The sequence below is a fragment of the Mercenaria mercenaria genome, chromosome 17 (assembly GCF_021730395.1).
Source record: "Mercenaria mercenaria strain notata chromosome 17, MADL_Memer_1, whole genome shotgun sequence".
NCBI lineage: Eukaryota > Metazoa > Mollusca > Bivalvia > Venerida > Veneridae > Mercenaria > Mercenaria mercenaria.
Genome location: NC_069377.1, coordinates 71,351,802 through 71,365,474, shown reverse-complemented (window position 1 = coordinate 71,365,474; position 13,673 = coordinate 71,351,802). Strand labels below are relative to the sequence as shown.

At 34.8% G+C, this 13,673-nt stretch overlaps 1 protein-coding gene across 2 annotated transcripts in view; it reads left to right on the top strand.

The window, feature by feature from the left end:
- The window catches only part of LOC123536529 (solute carrier family 45 member 3-like), a 47,840-nt gene extending 34,512 nt beyond the window's left edge, over positions 1 to 13,328 (top strand). For both annotated transcript variants that reach the window (XM_045319746.2, XM_045319747.2), the window contains 2 exons: positions 839 to 2,439; positions 6,448 to 13,328. In XM_045319746.2, the coding sequence (XP_045175681.2) occupies positions 910 to 2,439; positions 6,448 to 6,741 (1,824 nt within the window). In that variant the 5' untranslated portion in view covers positions 839 to 909 and the 3' untranslated portion in view covers positions 6,742 to 13,328. The remainder of the gene's footprint in view (positions 1 to 838; positions 2,440 to 6,447) is intronic.
- Positions 13,329 to 13,673: the final 345 nt, after the last annotated feature.

Here is a 13,673-nt window from a genome sequence, read left to right as displayed (position 1 = left end):
GTTAGGTAACTCTTGGTTGAATTTAAGTTATGGCCCTTTTTTTTACTTAAAAAAAAATGGGTTAGTTTTTTGCATGCAACTTACTGTTAAGATGTGTCTCAATAGGAACTTAGTAAGACAGGGAAATTTCACAAATAATCATGTCTCAAACAACTTATTATCAATCTGTTTCTCAGTAACAACATCATAAATAAAGAACTGTCCATAAGACAGTGCGCTTGACTATAGGCAATGATAGCAACTAATATGCAAAACATACTTATATAGTCTGATAAGGCAGTTTTGGTACCTTTCAAAGATTTTAGAACACTGTTTATGGCATTGACACTGATGTTACTGACTCTACTAGTCAGCATTTATTGTAACACAAGCTGACACACATGTCTCATAGATTAATTCCTGACCTGCCACTTCACTTATCCACTTACTAAATAAATGGGTTTGAGGTACTTGACACCAGTCCAATCCTGCCTGCTTTTCAGTTTGTTTGAAATGTTATACATGACAACATGAACAATTTTATGCTGAAAATTATGATGTAACATTTTCTTTCAGTTTATATGTAAAAACAGATCATGAGAAATAATTACCTTACAATATTTCTGATAGTGACAAGTGCAATATATACAGTAAAATGTTATAATTTATTCACAAATATATTAATAGAAACATTCACATGAATACATGAATATCTGTGGGGGATCGATTCATTTTGTCAGTCTAACCAAATTAAATCCAATTTGAAATATGGAAAAATAAATTAATGATGTCCAAGGTCTTAGTGTAAGTACAGAGAGATGGAAAATATGTATGTAATAATTTTTCTTATAATTTACAGGTTGCTGTCAGTAAAAAGAAAGACAATAATGGGGCAGAGGATCACAGTATCGGAGTTCGTGCATTGTGGACATGGATGCAAAAAGTGAGATACGTGTGCGTGCCCGGACATTTTCGGCAGACAGTATGACTGAAGAAAACATACATTTATTACCTGCAATGCCCTTGCCAAATCCAGAAATGGTTGTCTGTAGCTCGGAACCAAAACCGGCAAAACTAAGTTTGATAAAAATATTTCTGTTAAATGCGGTGGTATGTGGCGTGGAAATTTGTGCATGTTCAGGATTTACCTACATTCCACCGATGCTGCTCAAATCTGGTTACACAGAGGAAAATATGAGTATAATCCTTGGTCTCGGACCTCTACTTGGTTTTATACTTGTACCCATTATTGGACGCGCAAGTGATCGCTGTAGGAGCAGGATAGGAAGACGAAGACCTTTCATTCTCGGCTTGTCGTCATTGTTGATTATGTCGTTGTTAATTATACCATATAATGAAAAGATCTGTGAACTAATATTTGGAATAGGTCCAGTTGCCAAAAGTTTTAGCCTTCTGTTGTTAACATTAGGGGTAGTTCTGTTAGATTTTACAAGTCAAGCGTGTTTGACTCCTTGTGAGGCAATGCTGTCTGATTCATCGAAAGAAACTGACCAGCAAGAAAGGGTTTTCATTGTATACTCGCTGATGGTTAGTCTAGGAGGATTTTTAGGTTACTTGATAACTGCAATTGATTGGAAATCAACTACGATTGGTATTTATTTTAAAACACAAGAAAGAACAGTATTTTCAATGCTAACATCTTTGTTTAGTGTTCTGTTATTAACTACAATTTTAGCAGCCAAAGAGAAACCATTAATATCCAGAGATTATGAGTTGAATGTTCCTGTTGGAGATACTATGTTAGAAGTAAGTAGTACCGGTGGTGAATCAGGTTACGACACAAATGGGTCAGAAAATGGACATGTGGTGACTGAACTTGAGCTGCAAGAACAAAGTGAAAGAACAAAATATACTCCAAAACGAACAATCATTGGGAGATTATTATCCCTACCAAGATCATGGTTGAGATTTATTTTGACGTTAAGATTTTTGGGCGCTGCATTGAACTTATTGCGCCTAGTTTGGATTAGTGTTTATGAAAAGTTACCAGAACCGTTTCAGAAGCTCTGTGATATCCCTCATGTTTTACGTCATCTGGCGCTCGCTCATTTTTGTAGCTGGACTGCAATAATGGGATTTAACCTGTTCTTTACAGACTTTGTCGGAAATGCTGTCTATGAAGGAAACCCAAATGCACCGGAAGATTCGTACTTGCGGAACAGATTTGACGAGGGTGTACGAATGGGAAGCTGGGGACTTCTGTTTCACTGTATAACATCAGCAATATATGCTCTATTTGTTGAAAAATTAGTGAGTCGTTTTGGCTGCAAGTTGACTTACACGTTCGGGATGACGTCGTTCATATTCGCCATGTTTGGAATGGTTCTAGTCCAGAATGTGATATTTGTGAATTTAATGGCGGGAGTCACAGGGTTTGCCTATGCAACCGTTTTAACCATTCCATTCATTCTGGTGTCAAAATATCACAGTGAGAAAGAGGTTTGTATTCCTTTATATTTCTTGATGGTAAATTTTTTATAATTATTTAAATAAATGTAACTCTAGAAGTAAGATATTTTATGGTAGAAAAAAAACTTAGGGTGTTTTAAACTACCTTTTAAGTTCAAAGTGTTTATCTCTTGGTAGAGTTGTAAATTCCTCGCTATAAAACTCTTGACAGAATGGGAAAAACCTTAACGTTAAAACTTATTTAAGTTTAATTTTCTTTTTTGGCACAGAGTTTGAAGTTTTAGCAGAACATATATAAATCTTTATTTTTGAATGGAAGTGCTTTACTTAATGTGCTAAATGATTCACTTCTTATCAGATAAAACATTACCTTCAGTTTTACTTGAACAAATAATTTCAGCACTATGGAAGCAGTGTATAAAATGTTGAAGCTTTTCACATAGTAGACAGTTTATACCAGTCTTTTTTTTTGTCTCGATGAATATATACAGCTGTTATACACTAACAGTGAAGTGACGCTGGAAGTGTCAGCTTGTCCAGTATATATGGCTGACTAACATAATTATATTGATGTGTTATTGAACACGGTACACTATAAATTGTGAGGTGGCAGTTCAGTTCAACGACATGTTCACATTATCATTAAACATTGTATAATATACATGTAGTAGATGGCATGATTAAAAAATCATACTGCAATGCGTAGGAAGTATGTTTGTTTAGTGCAACGTGAAATTACTTACCTGCGTTCAGCAGAATGGGACCAAAAATGATCAACTATTTGCTAAAATATCAACGTTCTGTTCCTTGATTGATGATCAGATAATCACCTTATAGAATGCAGTCAATAGAATAAATATATCAAGTCAAATGTGTAATTGGAAAAAAATCAGCTTTAAGTCGCTTCCTGTTTAGCACAGTAAATAGTGCACAACATTTTAAATCAAGCTGTTACAATTTTCTCTCAGTTCTTTTTGATGATTTGACAAAAAACAAAATGTATCTGTAAAAGTTGTTTTTCGTCCACCTCTGTTTCATTTGAGGAAGTTTTTGACATTATTTTTCCTCCACCTCTGATTCATATGGGGAAGTTGTCTTAGTGTGGGGAAGTTGTCTGTACTTGTTTTTCCTCCACCTCTGATTCATGTGGGGAAATTGTCTTAGTGTGGGGAAGTTGTCTGTACTTGTTTTTCCTCCACCTCTGATTCATGTGGGGAAATTGTCTTAGTGTGGGGAAGTTGTCTGTACTTGTTTTTCCTCCACCTCTGATTCGTGTTGGGAAATTGTCTTAGTGTGGGGATGTTGTCTGTACTTGTTTTTCCTCCACCTCTGATTCATGTGGGGAAATTGTCTTTTTCCTCCACCTGATTATTTGGGGAATTTGTTTGAAGTTATTTATTCCCCACCTCTGATTCATGTGGGGAAGTTGTCTCAAGTTATTTATCCTCGACCTCTGATTCATGTGGGGAAGTTGTCTGAAGTTGTTTTTCGACCACCTCTAATACATGTGCTGAGGTTGTCTGAAATTACTTATCCTCCACCTTTGATTCATGTGGGACAGTTGTGAGAAGTTGTTCAGGGTAACTCTTAATGGTGTGGAGAAGTTGTTCGAAGTTGTTTTTGTCAACCTGTGATACATGTAAGGAAGTTGTCTGTAGTTGCTTAAGGTGTAGGGAATTTCAGTGTCTGAAATTGCTTGTGTGCCACCTCTGATTCATGTGGGGCAGTTGTCTGAAGTTGTTTTTGTGCCACTTCTGGTTCATATTGGGAAGTTGTCTGAAAGTGTTTGCGATATTTTCTATTCATGTGAGGAAGTTGCCTGAAATTGTTTAATGTCCAACTCTGTTTAATGTTGGAAAGTTGTCTGATGTTGGTTGTGTGCTCCTGGTTTATGTGAGGAAGTTTTCTGAGGTTGTTTATCATCCATTTCTGATATATATGGGGCAGTTATCTGAAGGTGTTTGTGTGCCATTTCTTATTCATGTGGGAGTTTTCTGAAGTTATACAAGCGTGTCATCTCTGATTCATATGGAGAAGTTGTTTTTAGTTATTTATGCTCCACCTTTGAATTATGTTCGGAAGTTGGCTTAAGTTTCTTTGCCACCCCTGACTCGTGTGAGGAAGTTGTCTAAAGTTGTATAAGGTAGCTATGATTTATGTGACTGAAGTTATTTGTGTGTCACCTCTGACTCATGTGGGTAAGTTGTCTCTAGTTGTTTGTTTATCACCTCTTGATTCATTTTGAGAAGTTTTCTGAAGTCATATGTTTGTCTAAAACACTTCCTTGATTCATGTTACGAAGTTACCTTAAGTTATTTATGTGTCACCTCTGATTCGTTTGGCCCTTTGTAGGGAAGTTGTCTTGATTTGTGTGTCACCTCGGATTCATGTTGGAAAAGTTGTCTTTAAGTTACTTGTGTGTCACCTTTGATTCACAAATGGAAGCTTAGTGTTACTTGTAGAGAACGTGTCAGTACTGATAGTATAACATTATAGAACACTGGTCCCAGCAACTGCCTAAAAATAATCTCAAAATTGGTATTCAACCAGAATCAAGCAAAAATGGTTCATATTAATTTTTAGCTGACCTGAGCACATAAAGCTCCCACAAGTTCGTAACTGGGTCATCTGGGCTCGGGTCAAAAACTTGGTCACTAGGTCAGTAAATAGGAAAACTTTGTTAGCACTCTAGAGGCTAACCTTTATGAAACTTTTTCAGAACATTTGCCAGTGTAAGATCTAGGTCAAGTTCAAAACTGGATTAAAGACCTGCTCCAGTCCTATATACCTTTTAACCTTAAATTGTCACTGAAAAAGCATGAAAATCCTGACTATGAACAGTGACGCCTGTCAAAATAGAATCTATTTTATATAAAATTCTGTATAAAATACCTGTGATTTTGCGTGCTAAAGTATGGCGCATGGCCATTAACTGTTACCTGTTGTAATCATGGGTTGCATACACACAATAGAATTTGAATAGCCGAGGAGCAGGGCTTTAACTGAGTTCAAAAACTAGGTCTCTAGGTCAAATCATAGGTAAAATAATAACCTTGTGAACACTCTTTAACAGCCTCATTTTCTGTTTCCTGTTCGATCTTCTCAAAACTTTCTCAGAATGTTTGTCCCTATGAAATTAAGATTAAGCTCAAAACTGGGTTATATGAGGTCAGAAACTAGGTAACTAGGTCAAATCATGGATAGAGCTCGTTAACACTAGATGCCGCACTTTCTGTTGGATCATCATGAATTTTTGCCAGAATGCTTGTCTCTATAAAATCTAGTTCAAAACTTGGTTACCTGAGGTCTTTTTAAGTCAAATCATAGTTCTTAAAACTTTGTTAACACTAGATATTTGTAGATGCCACATTTTCCACTTGATCTTCATAGAACTTTGTCAGAATGTTTGTCTCAATAAAGTATTGGTCAGGTTTGAAACTGGATTATCTAGGTGAAGTACTAGGTCACTAGGTAAAATATAGATAGGGAATGTTAAAGCCATAGGTTAGTTATTGTTTAAACTGTCTCTGAAATCTAGACCAAATTAGATACTAAGTTATCTGGGATAAGAACTGTGTCAGGTGAGCAATACAGGGCCTTCAGGGCCCTCTTGTTTTTTAAATCAGTTATGATAAAAACTTGAAGCTCATTTGCATCACTGTTGAATTAGCTTCCTGGAAAAAACGATTCTCACTTTACTGGTGTTGGGTGTACAATGGTGTAGTCATAACCCCAGTGGGACTCGAAGCAACAACTTCTTGGTCAAGTGGCCGGCACCTTAACCACTGGACCACTGCTCCCAAATCAACTGTGTCAGATTTTTCAAGAATTTAAATGGGAATTTATATACTATACATTAATATTTCAAGTTTTCATTTTAACCTAATGAATGTTCACTGTAATAAGAATTAAAGTTCAAAGTTTAACTGTTAAAGTTAGGTTTCCAGTTAAGAATATATATTTTTGGTTAAATTCTGTCTGTCTAATGATTCTTCAAATCCAATAAAGTTATTAATGTCTTTCTATTTATAATTGCAGGTATATTTTCATGATGTGATGCCCAAAGTTTCCAAGTCACCTGTAATCCCTGCCCCCGTGCGAGGCATAGCTACAGACATTGCTACACTGGACAGCGCGTATTTCCTCTCCCAAGTTGTACTGTCATGTATTATGGGATATATAGTGTACATGACAGGTTCTGTTCTGTCATATATGGTAACAGCAGGCGTGATGGGAGTATTGTCATTGTATTTCATACAGAATGTTGTTACATGTGAACAAGAAATGATCGGTAGAAAACTGTCAATACACAGTCATAATGGTGTTTTATGATAGAGGATAGAATTATGCTGCATGTATGCTATACTGAACTGCTCATAATGAAACCGCTTCAAAATTACCGAGTCTGTACTTGACTAATGTGCTGAGTATAAAATTTGCACTGGAAATTGAAATGTTATTTTATTGAGTTCTAAAGGTACAGAAAAAATGCAAAAGTTAGTAACACTTGACACATATTGAGTATTTGACAATTTGTTTATAAAGGTGATATACTGGTAAAAATAACGGTGATTTATGACTGATAAAAATTTATGCTCTCGGTATGTGATTCTTGCATTCAAAAAGCCATGTGTGCTTCTAAGAGATGTATTAAAGGCTGAAGAATGTGAAAATCTGAAATGAGAATACAGAATCACAAGGACATCGCCAGTTGTAACACCATATCCACTACCAAGGACTATTTGCTGTGGTCTGTCATAAAGACACTATCATTCTCTGTCTCAAAAAACTACCGGTAACTTAGATGGTAGCTTTGTATGTCATGAACTGTTTTCTTAGGCTCACCTGACTACAAGGTGCTCAAGTTGAGCTGTTGTGATCACTTAACATGATTCCCTGTAGCTGTCTGATAACACTTTCTTCCACCTACACCATCTCTGAAACTGTCTCAGGAGAGGTGATGAAACTTAACATACATGTTACCCTTCAAAAAGGTTTCAATTGTTTCAGCTCCTTTGGGCAGAGTTTTGCCAGAGCCAAGCACAAGGCATGGTCACTTATCCTAATATATTGGTAAATTGAGCAATTTTTTCCTCAGAATTTTTTTTTAAAAATCACAGAAGTGTTCCTTGGTTGACCAAAATTGTACAAGTCAACTTGATTTGTCAAAAAAAACTTGCAAAATAGAGGATGTGTTTCTTTTTGTATTGGTAGAAAATTTGAAAATCTTCTTTGAAACTGATGACCAGATTTCAGTAAATTAATTAGTTTTGCAGGATGTTCCTTAGATGAATTTCTACCAAAGGTGTTCAGGCCCTTGATGTTTTAAGAAAAGACGTGTTTACCATGGGTGGAGCTTGTTTATCATGGGTGGAGCTTGTTTTTTTTATATGTAAAACCACCCCTCTGATTTTAGAATAATTTTACTTATTTTAATTGACTCTTTACCAAAACTATATTCACAAAGTTAATTTATCACCGTGATACCTGTGTCAGCTGTGAAACTCGGGTGAGCAACCTAGGGGTCTTGACTCTTGTTGAAATACTTTCTGTTAATGGTATGTATATACCCAAAATGGCAGCCAGTATGGTAAAGGGGAATACTAAATGTGAGTTGTAAAATAAATCTGTATCACTGAACTGTAGATAACATACTATTTATTAAGTCTTGTGCCATTTCATGTTAATGAATCTGTCTACATTTTACAAGTTGAACATTGAGTTATATTCAGTTGTCAGACACATGCAAGGTTAGTAATATTTCATGCTTATAAGTGATTACAAGAACAGTAATTTGCATGAACATGAACCAGATAATCCACGTCCCAGAAATAAAGGGGTGTAAGTGAAAAACTGCTTTTGAGAAAATGGGGAAAAAAGTCTTAATTTTTAATCACAGATTTCTCAATTGTTTGTATCCATACTGTAACCTCATAGCAAAAGGTCTTACCTATTGTCACTTACTTATGCAGCTGATGATATTTTGAAAAAATTGTTTATATGCCTTTTGACAGCCGTCAATATTGAAAGGTTGTATCTGCTACTTACAACCTATTAACTATATAATTATTGTATCCAAAATCGCGTGATATGCAGTCTTAAAGTATAAGTGGAAGATACAACCTTTTTCTTCAGTAATTATTTCTAAACTGTACTGAAAACTTGGTTGTAAGTAACAGATATCACCTTAAATTATTAATAAAATGTTATTTTTGGCTCCACAGTTTGGTCACACAATTATGATTCCATGTTCAAGTTATAGCCCTTTCATTGCAGTTTCCAAAAAATGTATAGGTACATCTCGTAATAATTTTTTAATCATCAGTGCATTTGTTTTTCATCTAGAACCAACTTTTTTTTTTTAAATTTGGATTTAAAAAAGCAGACAGTTTCAAAGTATCTTCTCTCATAAATTTAGTAATTTTTTGTGCTACTTTTTTGGCGTAGTGCAGTAATATTCTCAGTTTGGACATATTTGTAAAATTAACTATAATAATAATAATAATAATAATAACAACTTTATTTATAGTGGATAACATATTTGGCCAAGCCACTAGATAGACTGATAATCTAGATTCTGGGCACAACCACAAAAATGAATCCCCCTGTAAATATTAATGATTTCATGGTGTATGTAAACTTATAGCATAATTATGTGAGTAGTAAATTGACTGAATTGTAAAAGGTTGTTCCATGTTCAGTATTTCTCACACAAAAGAAAATCATGTTTGAACATAAAAAGAAATGAAAGTTGGATCAGGTGTTAATATTAGTAATAGTCTTTGAAATTGGTGTTAGTGTTAAATTCATTTTATTTGAGATTTGTATGTTTTCTTACATTAACTGAATGCTTTATGATATTTATAACTGAAATCTTTTAACTATATCAAAGTTTAACACAGTGTTTGATTTTACCCACTTGTTTTCTTCTTTTATTTTATTTTATGGGACCAAAGCTTTTAAAGCCCTGCATTGTTAAATTTTGATGAACTTTTATTTTATTTATTTATTTCTTGGTTAAAGAAACTCCTGTTTTACCTGGTCACATGTTCAGTGTTTAAAACATGTTTGTTTCCAAAAATGTCATTGTCAGTCAGTATGGATATATAAATTCAGTCTTTTAATATGTATAAAGCAAATCAAAATTTGACTTATTTTTTGGTTGAGTTTTTGTGACTATCTCAGCCAGCAAATTTTATTATATAATCTTTTAAAGGTGACAAATAGCAGTAGTTGAACAGTTATAAATTATTTGTTCACCTGAGCTTTTCCCATCAGTCATTTACCATCATCTGTTGTCTATCATCAAATGCTTGAAATGACATCTCAACCAGTCTCAACACAAGGAATTTTGCTGTTGTGGACCTCTTTCAAAAAGAAATCCATTCCATGCTGAACTCTGGTTGTCATGGCAATGGGAAAAACTGCTAAACTGACTACCTTAAAAAGTAATAATTTACAAATATTTTGCTTCGTAAAAAAGTATCATGGTTATTGTTGGGGTGTAAATATCTGGTCAACAACAATGTTTTTAGTCTAAATCAATATAAATAGTACCTGATTTTATGAAAGAAGAAACTTTTAGACATTGTCAAGGGGTTTTGAAACGGATCCTTCAAAATTTGTTCTTGTGGCATTCGAAGACAAGTTAGAAATGCATACATGTATATCACGTAGATCTTGACCTAAAGTGTTATAAGCTTGTAAACCAAAGCTCTGTATTACTGATTATCTATTTTACATTTTCATTATATCCATCTGTAGACTTGACTTTTTGTTTTTAATTATATGTTTAAATATGTCACTAAATTTCTTGATTGCATTCCATAGGCAGTACAAGAGAACAATTATCTTCACAGGGCTTTGTAGTAGCAGAAGAAAGTGCTGTTTAATTCATTAATGCTGGTATGTGTTTCTAGGGAAAACTGAACAAACACTGTTCGTGTACAGTAACACAAATTGCTTGAGATCACATGTTGGTAGGCAAATTACTCACATGAATTGCTCAAGTGAATCAAGATGCTTGAGCACTGGATGCCCTAACAAACCAAGACACGTGAACAATCAGTGCTCGTGGGAGTCAAGCTACAAGAATGAATCGTGTTTCTCTGTAAACAGAGAAGTAGATGAATCATTTGCTTTCATTTATGTTATTTACTTGTTGTTGTATTGTTGTAATTTATTCTCTTTCCTTTAGATGGCACAAAAATGTACTCATTTGATATCAGATTGGATGTTTATTTGCATGTAAAGTAAAATGATAAATGTTAATATTAACATTTCTAGTAAAGACACAGTATCACTGTTAGAAGTAACAGACTTTTGCAGATTTTATTTGTGAACAACTGACCAAAATTGTTTATTTACTATCAAAAGAAAGATTGTGTTTGCAGTAAACATGTCATAAACAAAACAAAACCCGTTAAGAATACTGTAAGAGCTGGAGGGGTGACCTGCTTTAACATGATTTTTCTCCACATTTCAGAAGAAAAAACATGATGTGTGGCACACCAAAATGAAGATGAAAGATTGAACCATAACACGGCACTATTTTAATAACATTTTATGCATCATGATTTTTTTAGACAGCATTTACTTCTCGGCATTTAAATATACACATAGGGGTACCTTGAAATCTTAAATGTATGCATGGAAAAAGCTACGGAACTCAGTAAATGAAAATGTACAAATTATTTTTAGTATTATTTTCTTATTGCCATGCTTCAAAGAATGAGAAGACATAGATATTAATTTTACAAGATGTCTTTATTGATTATATACATTTTTTTCTGCAGGGAACTGACAAGCCATATGAACAAATATATTGATCAAGTTGTTTATACATAGTAGGATCCAAAGTGACCTCATCCATATGCATGGTTCTTTAAGGGCAAAACAACAGTATTGTAATAGAAGGATTAGTGAGGTTTGTTGCAGTGTACATTGTTTAGACACCTCTGAATGGTGTAAATATAGTCATCTTGTCATGTGCATAACCTTTATAGGAAAGGTCACTTTAATTGGTTGTACAGTTTTTGCTTAACATTAGGTTTGTATAATTTCAGTATTCTCTCTTTCTGAAATCCTTTTTATTTCAGCCTATGTTGGCCAGTCAGACAATGACTATTTATACGAGGAGTGATCCATAATTATGTAATCTTTCATTTTAACTCTAAAACAAGAAGAGATATAATAAAGTTTCATTTCTAAAATACGCAGTATATTAACCCCATTTATGTGTGAAATTTGAATTTGTACGCCAAATATTGCAATGTAATAAAGGTAAGGTTGGAAACCTGGGACAAGTGTCATAGCGAAGTTGCAATTTCTTTCTCAAGTTTAAAATACTAGAATAAGGTATGTTATAATGAGTCATTATAAGACAATATTACAAATGTTGATCACATTTTTAGCTCACCTGTCACGTAGTGATAGGGTGAGCTTTTTTGATCGCCCATCATCCGTCCATTCACAATTTCCTTGTGAACACGATAGAGACCACATTTTGTATTTGATTTTAATTAAAATTGCACACAGCTTGTATGGGCATGATATCTCGGTTCCTTTCGAAAACTGGCCAGATCCCATCATGGGTTCCAGAGTTATGGCCCCTAAAAGGGCCAGAATTTGCCATTTTTGGCTTGCGAACACGAGAGACCACATTTTGTGATCAGCTTTAATAAAACTTGCACACAAATTGTATTGGCATAATATCTTGGTTCCTTTTGAAAACTGGCCAGATCCCTTCATGGGTTGCAGAGTTATGGCCCCTTAAAGGGCCAAAATTTGCTATTTTTGGCTTGTGAACAGGATAGAGACCACATTTTGCAATCAACTTTAATCAAACTTGCACACAACTTGTATTTGCATTATATCTTGGTTCCTTTCGAAAACTGGCCAGATCCTGTCATGGGTTGCAGAGTTATGGCCCTAGGGCCAAAATTTGCTATTTTTAGCTTTTGCAGCCATATAGAGACTTCATTTATGGTTTGATTTGATACAAACTGCAAAATATCTTCAACAACAATAAATCTTGGATTCCATGATGATACTGTCAGATCCGATCATAAGTTCCAAAGTTACGGCCCCTGATTTACCCCTGAAAGAGCCAAAATTTATTCAAAGTTTCCAGCTGACATATTTTGTGTATCACTTGATGTACCATGTCCTCCTTCTTGTATCATAATTCTACTTAAAAACTGGTATTTTGGAGAAATATTGTATCCATATTATATTTGCAATCATTTTTCAGTCCGTGTGGTGAATAGCTGATATTTAAACTGAAAAAAAAAAATTTCTAAGTTCTTGATAAGCAGACATGTTGTGACGTTAGAAAGACGCACACAGTAATAAACATCACATTGTGACATATAATACCGGTATGGGTTCTATGGGGCCTCAAATAGGGTCACAAAAAGAGGTTATTTTTCCCTTGAGGTAAACCAGTAGCCGGAAAAAATCTTTTGACGATGGTTTAATGTTATTTTGATATAGAGATAAGTAATTAAACTATTTTTACACATTTCTTCATCATTAATCTCTCCAACAATGCAATGAAAACTAACCTGACTTTCAATAACGGCTACAAAAGCAAAGAGAGGCTAACTCTCAAAAACTTGAATTTCGTCTTACACACAAATTGTTGATAATTCAAGTAGATATAGAATGAATTGTTGTAGACATGAAAAACAAACATCCAAAGGATCAAGATGAAACAGCTGTGTGAATAACACCAAAATAGAGCGGTTATTACATGTGTCCGGAAACTGGTCCTGTCAGGATACTGGTTCCCAACCAGTATATGCAATTGAATTTTGATTTACTCCGCTTCAGCATTCATTTTTTACTACGTTGGCCAGAAATTAAGTATTTGGACAGCAATTTTTTTTTGGGGGGGGGGGGGGGGGGGGGGGGGGAAGGATAGAGACAAAATGTGTGAATATATAATCAAGCATAATTTTCAGTGTGGCGTAAGAAACCATTTATAAGAAATGTCTGCATAATTCTGGGTCACCCCTGGTATTTGTGATAGTGTTTCTAACCAGTTATATATAACTTATTTTGTATCTGTATGTACTTACTTTTCCAAACAAACAAACTTTTAACAGCAAATGAGCAGTGCCATGAGAAAACCAATATAGTGCGTTTGTGACCAGCATGGATCCAGACCAGCCTGCGCATCTGCGCAGTCTGGTCAGGCTCAGCATGCTGCCTGACCAGACTGCGCGGATGCGCAGGCTGGTCTGGATCCATGCTTGTCGCAC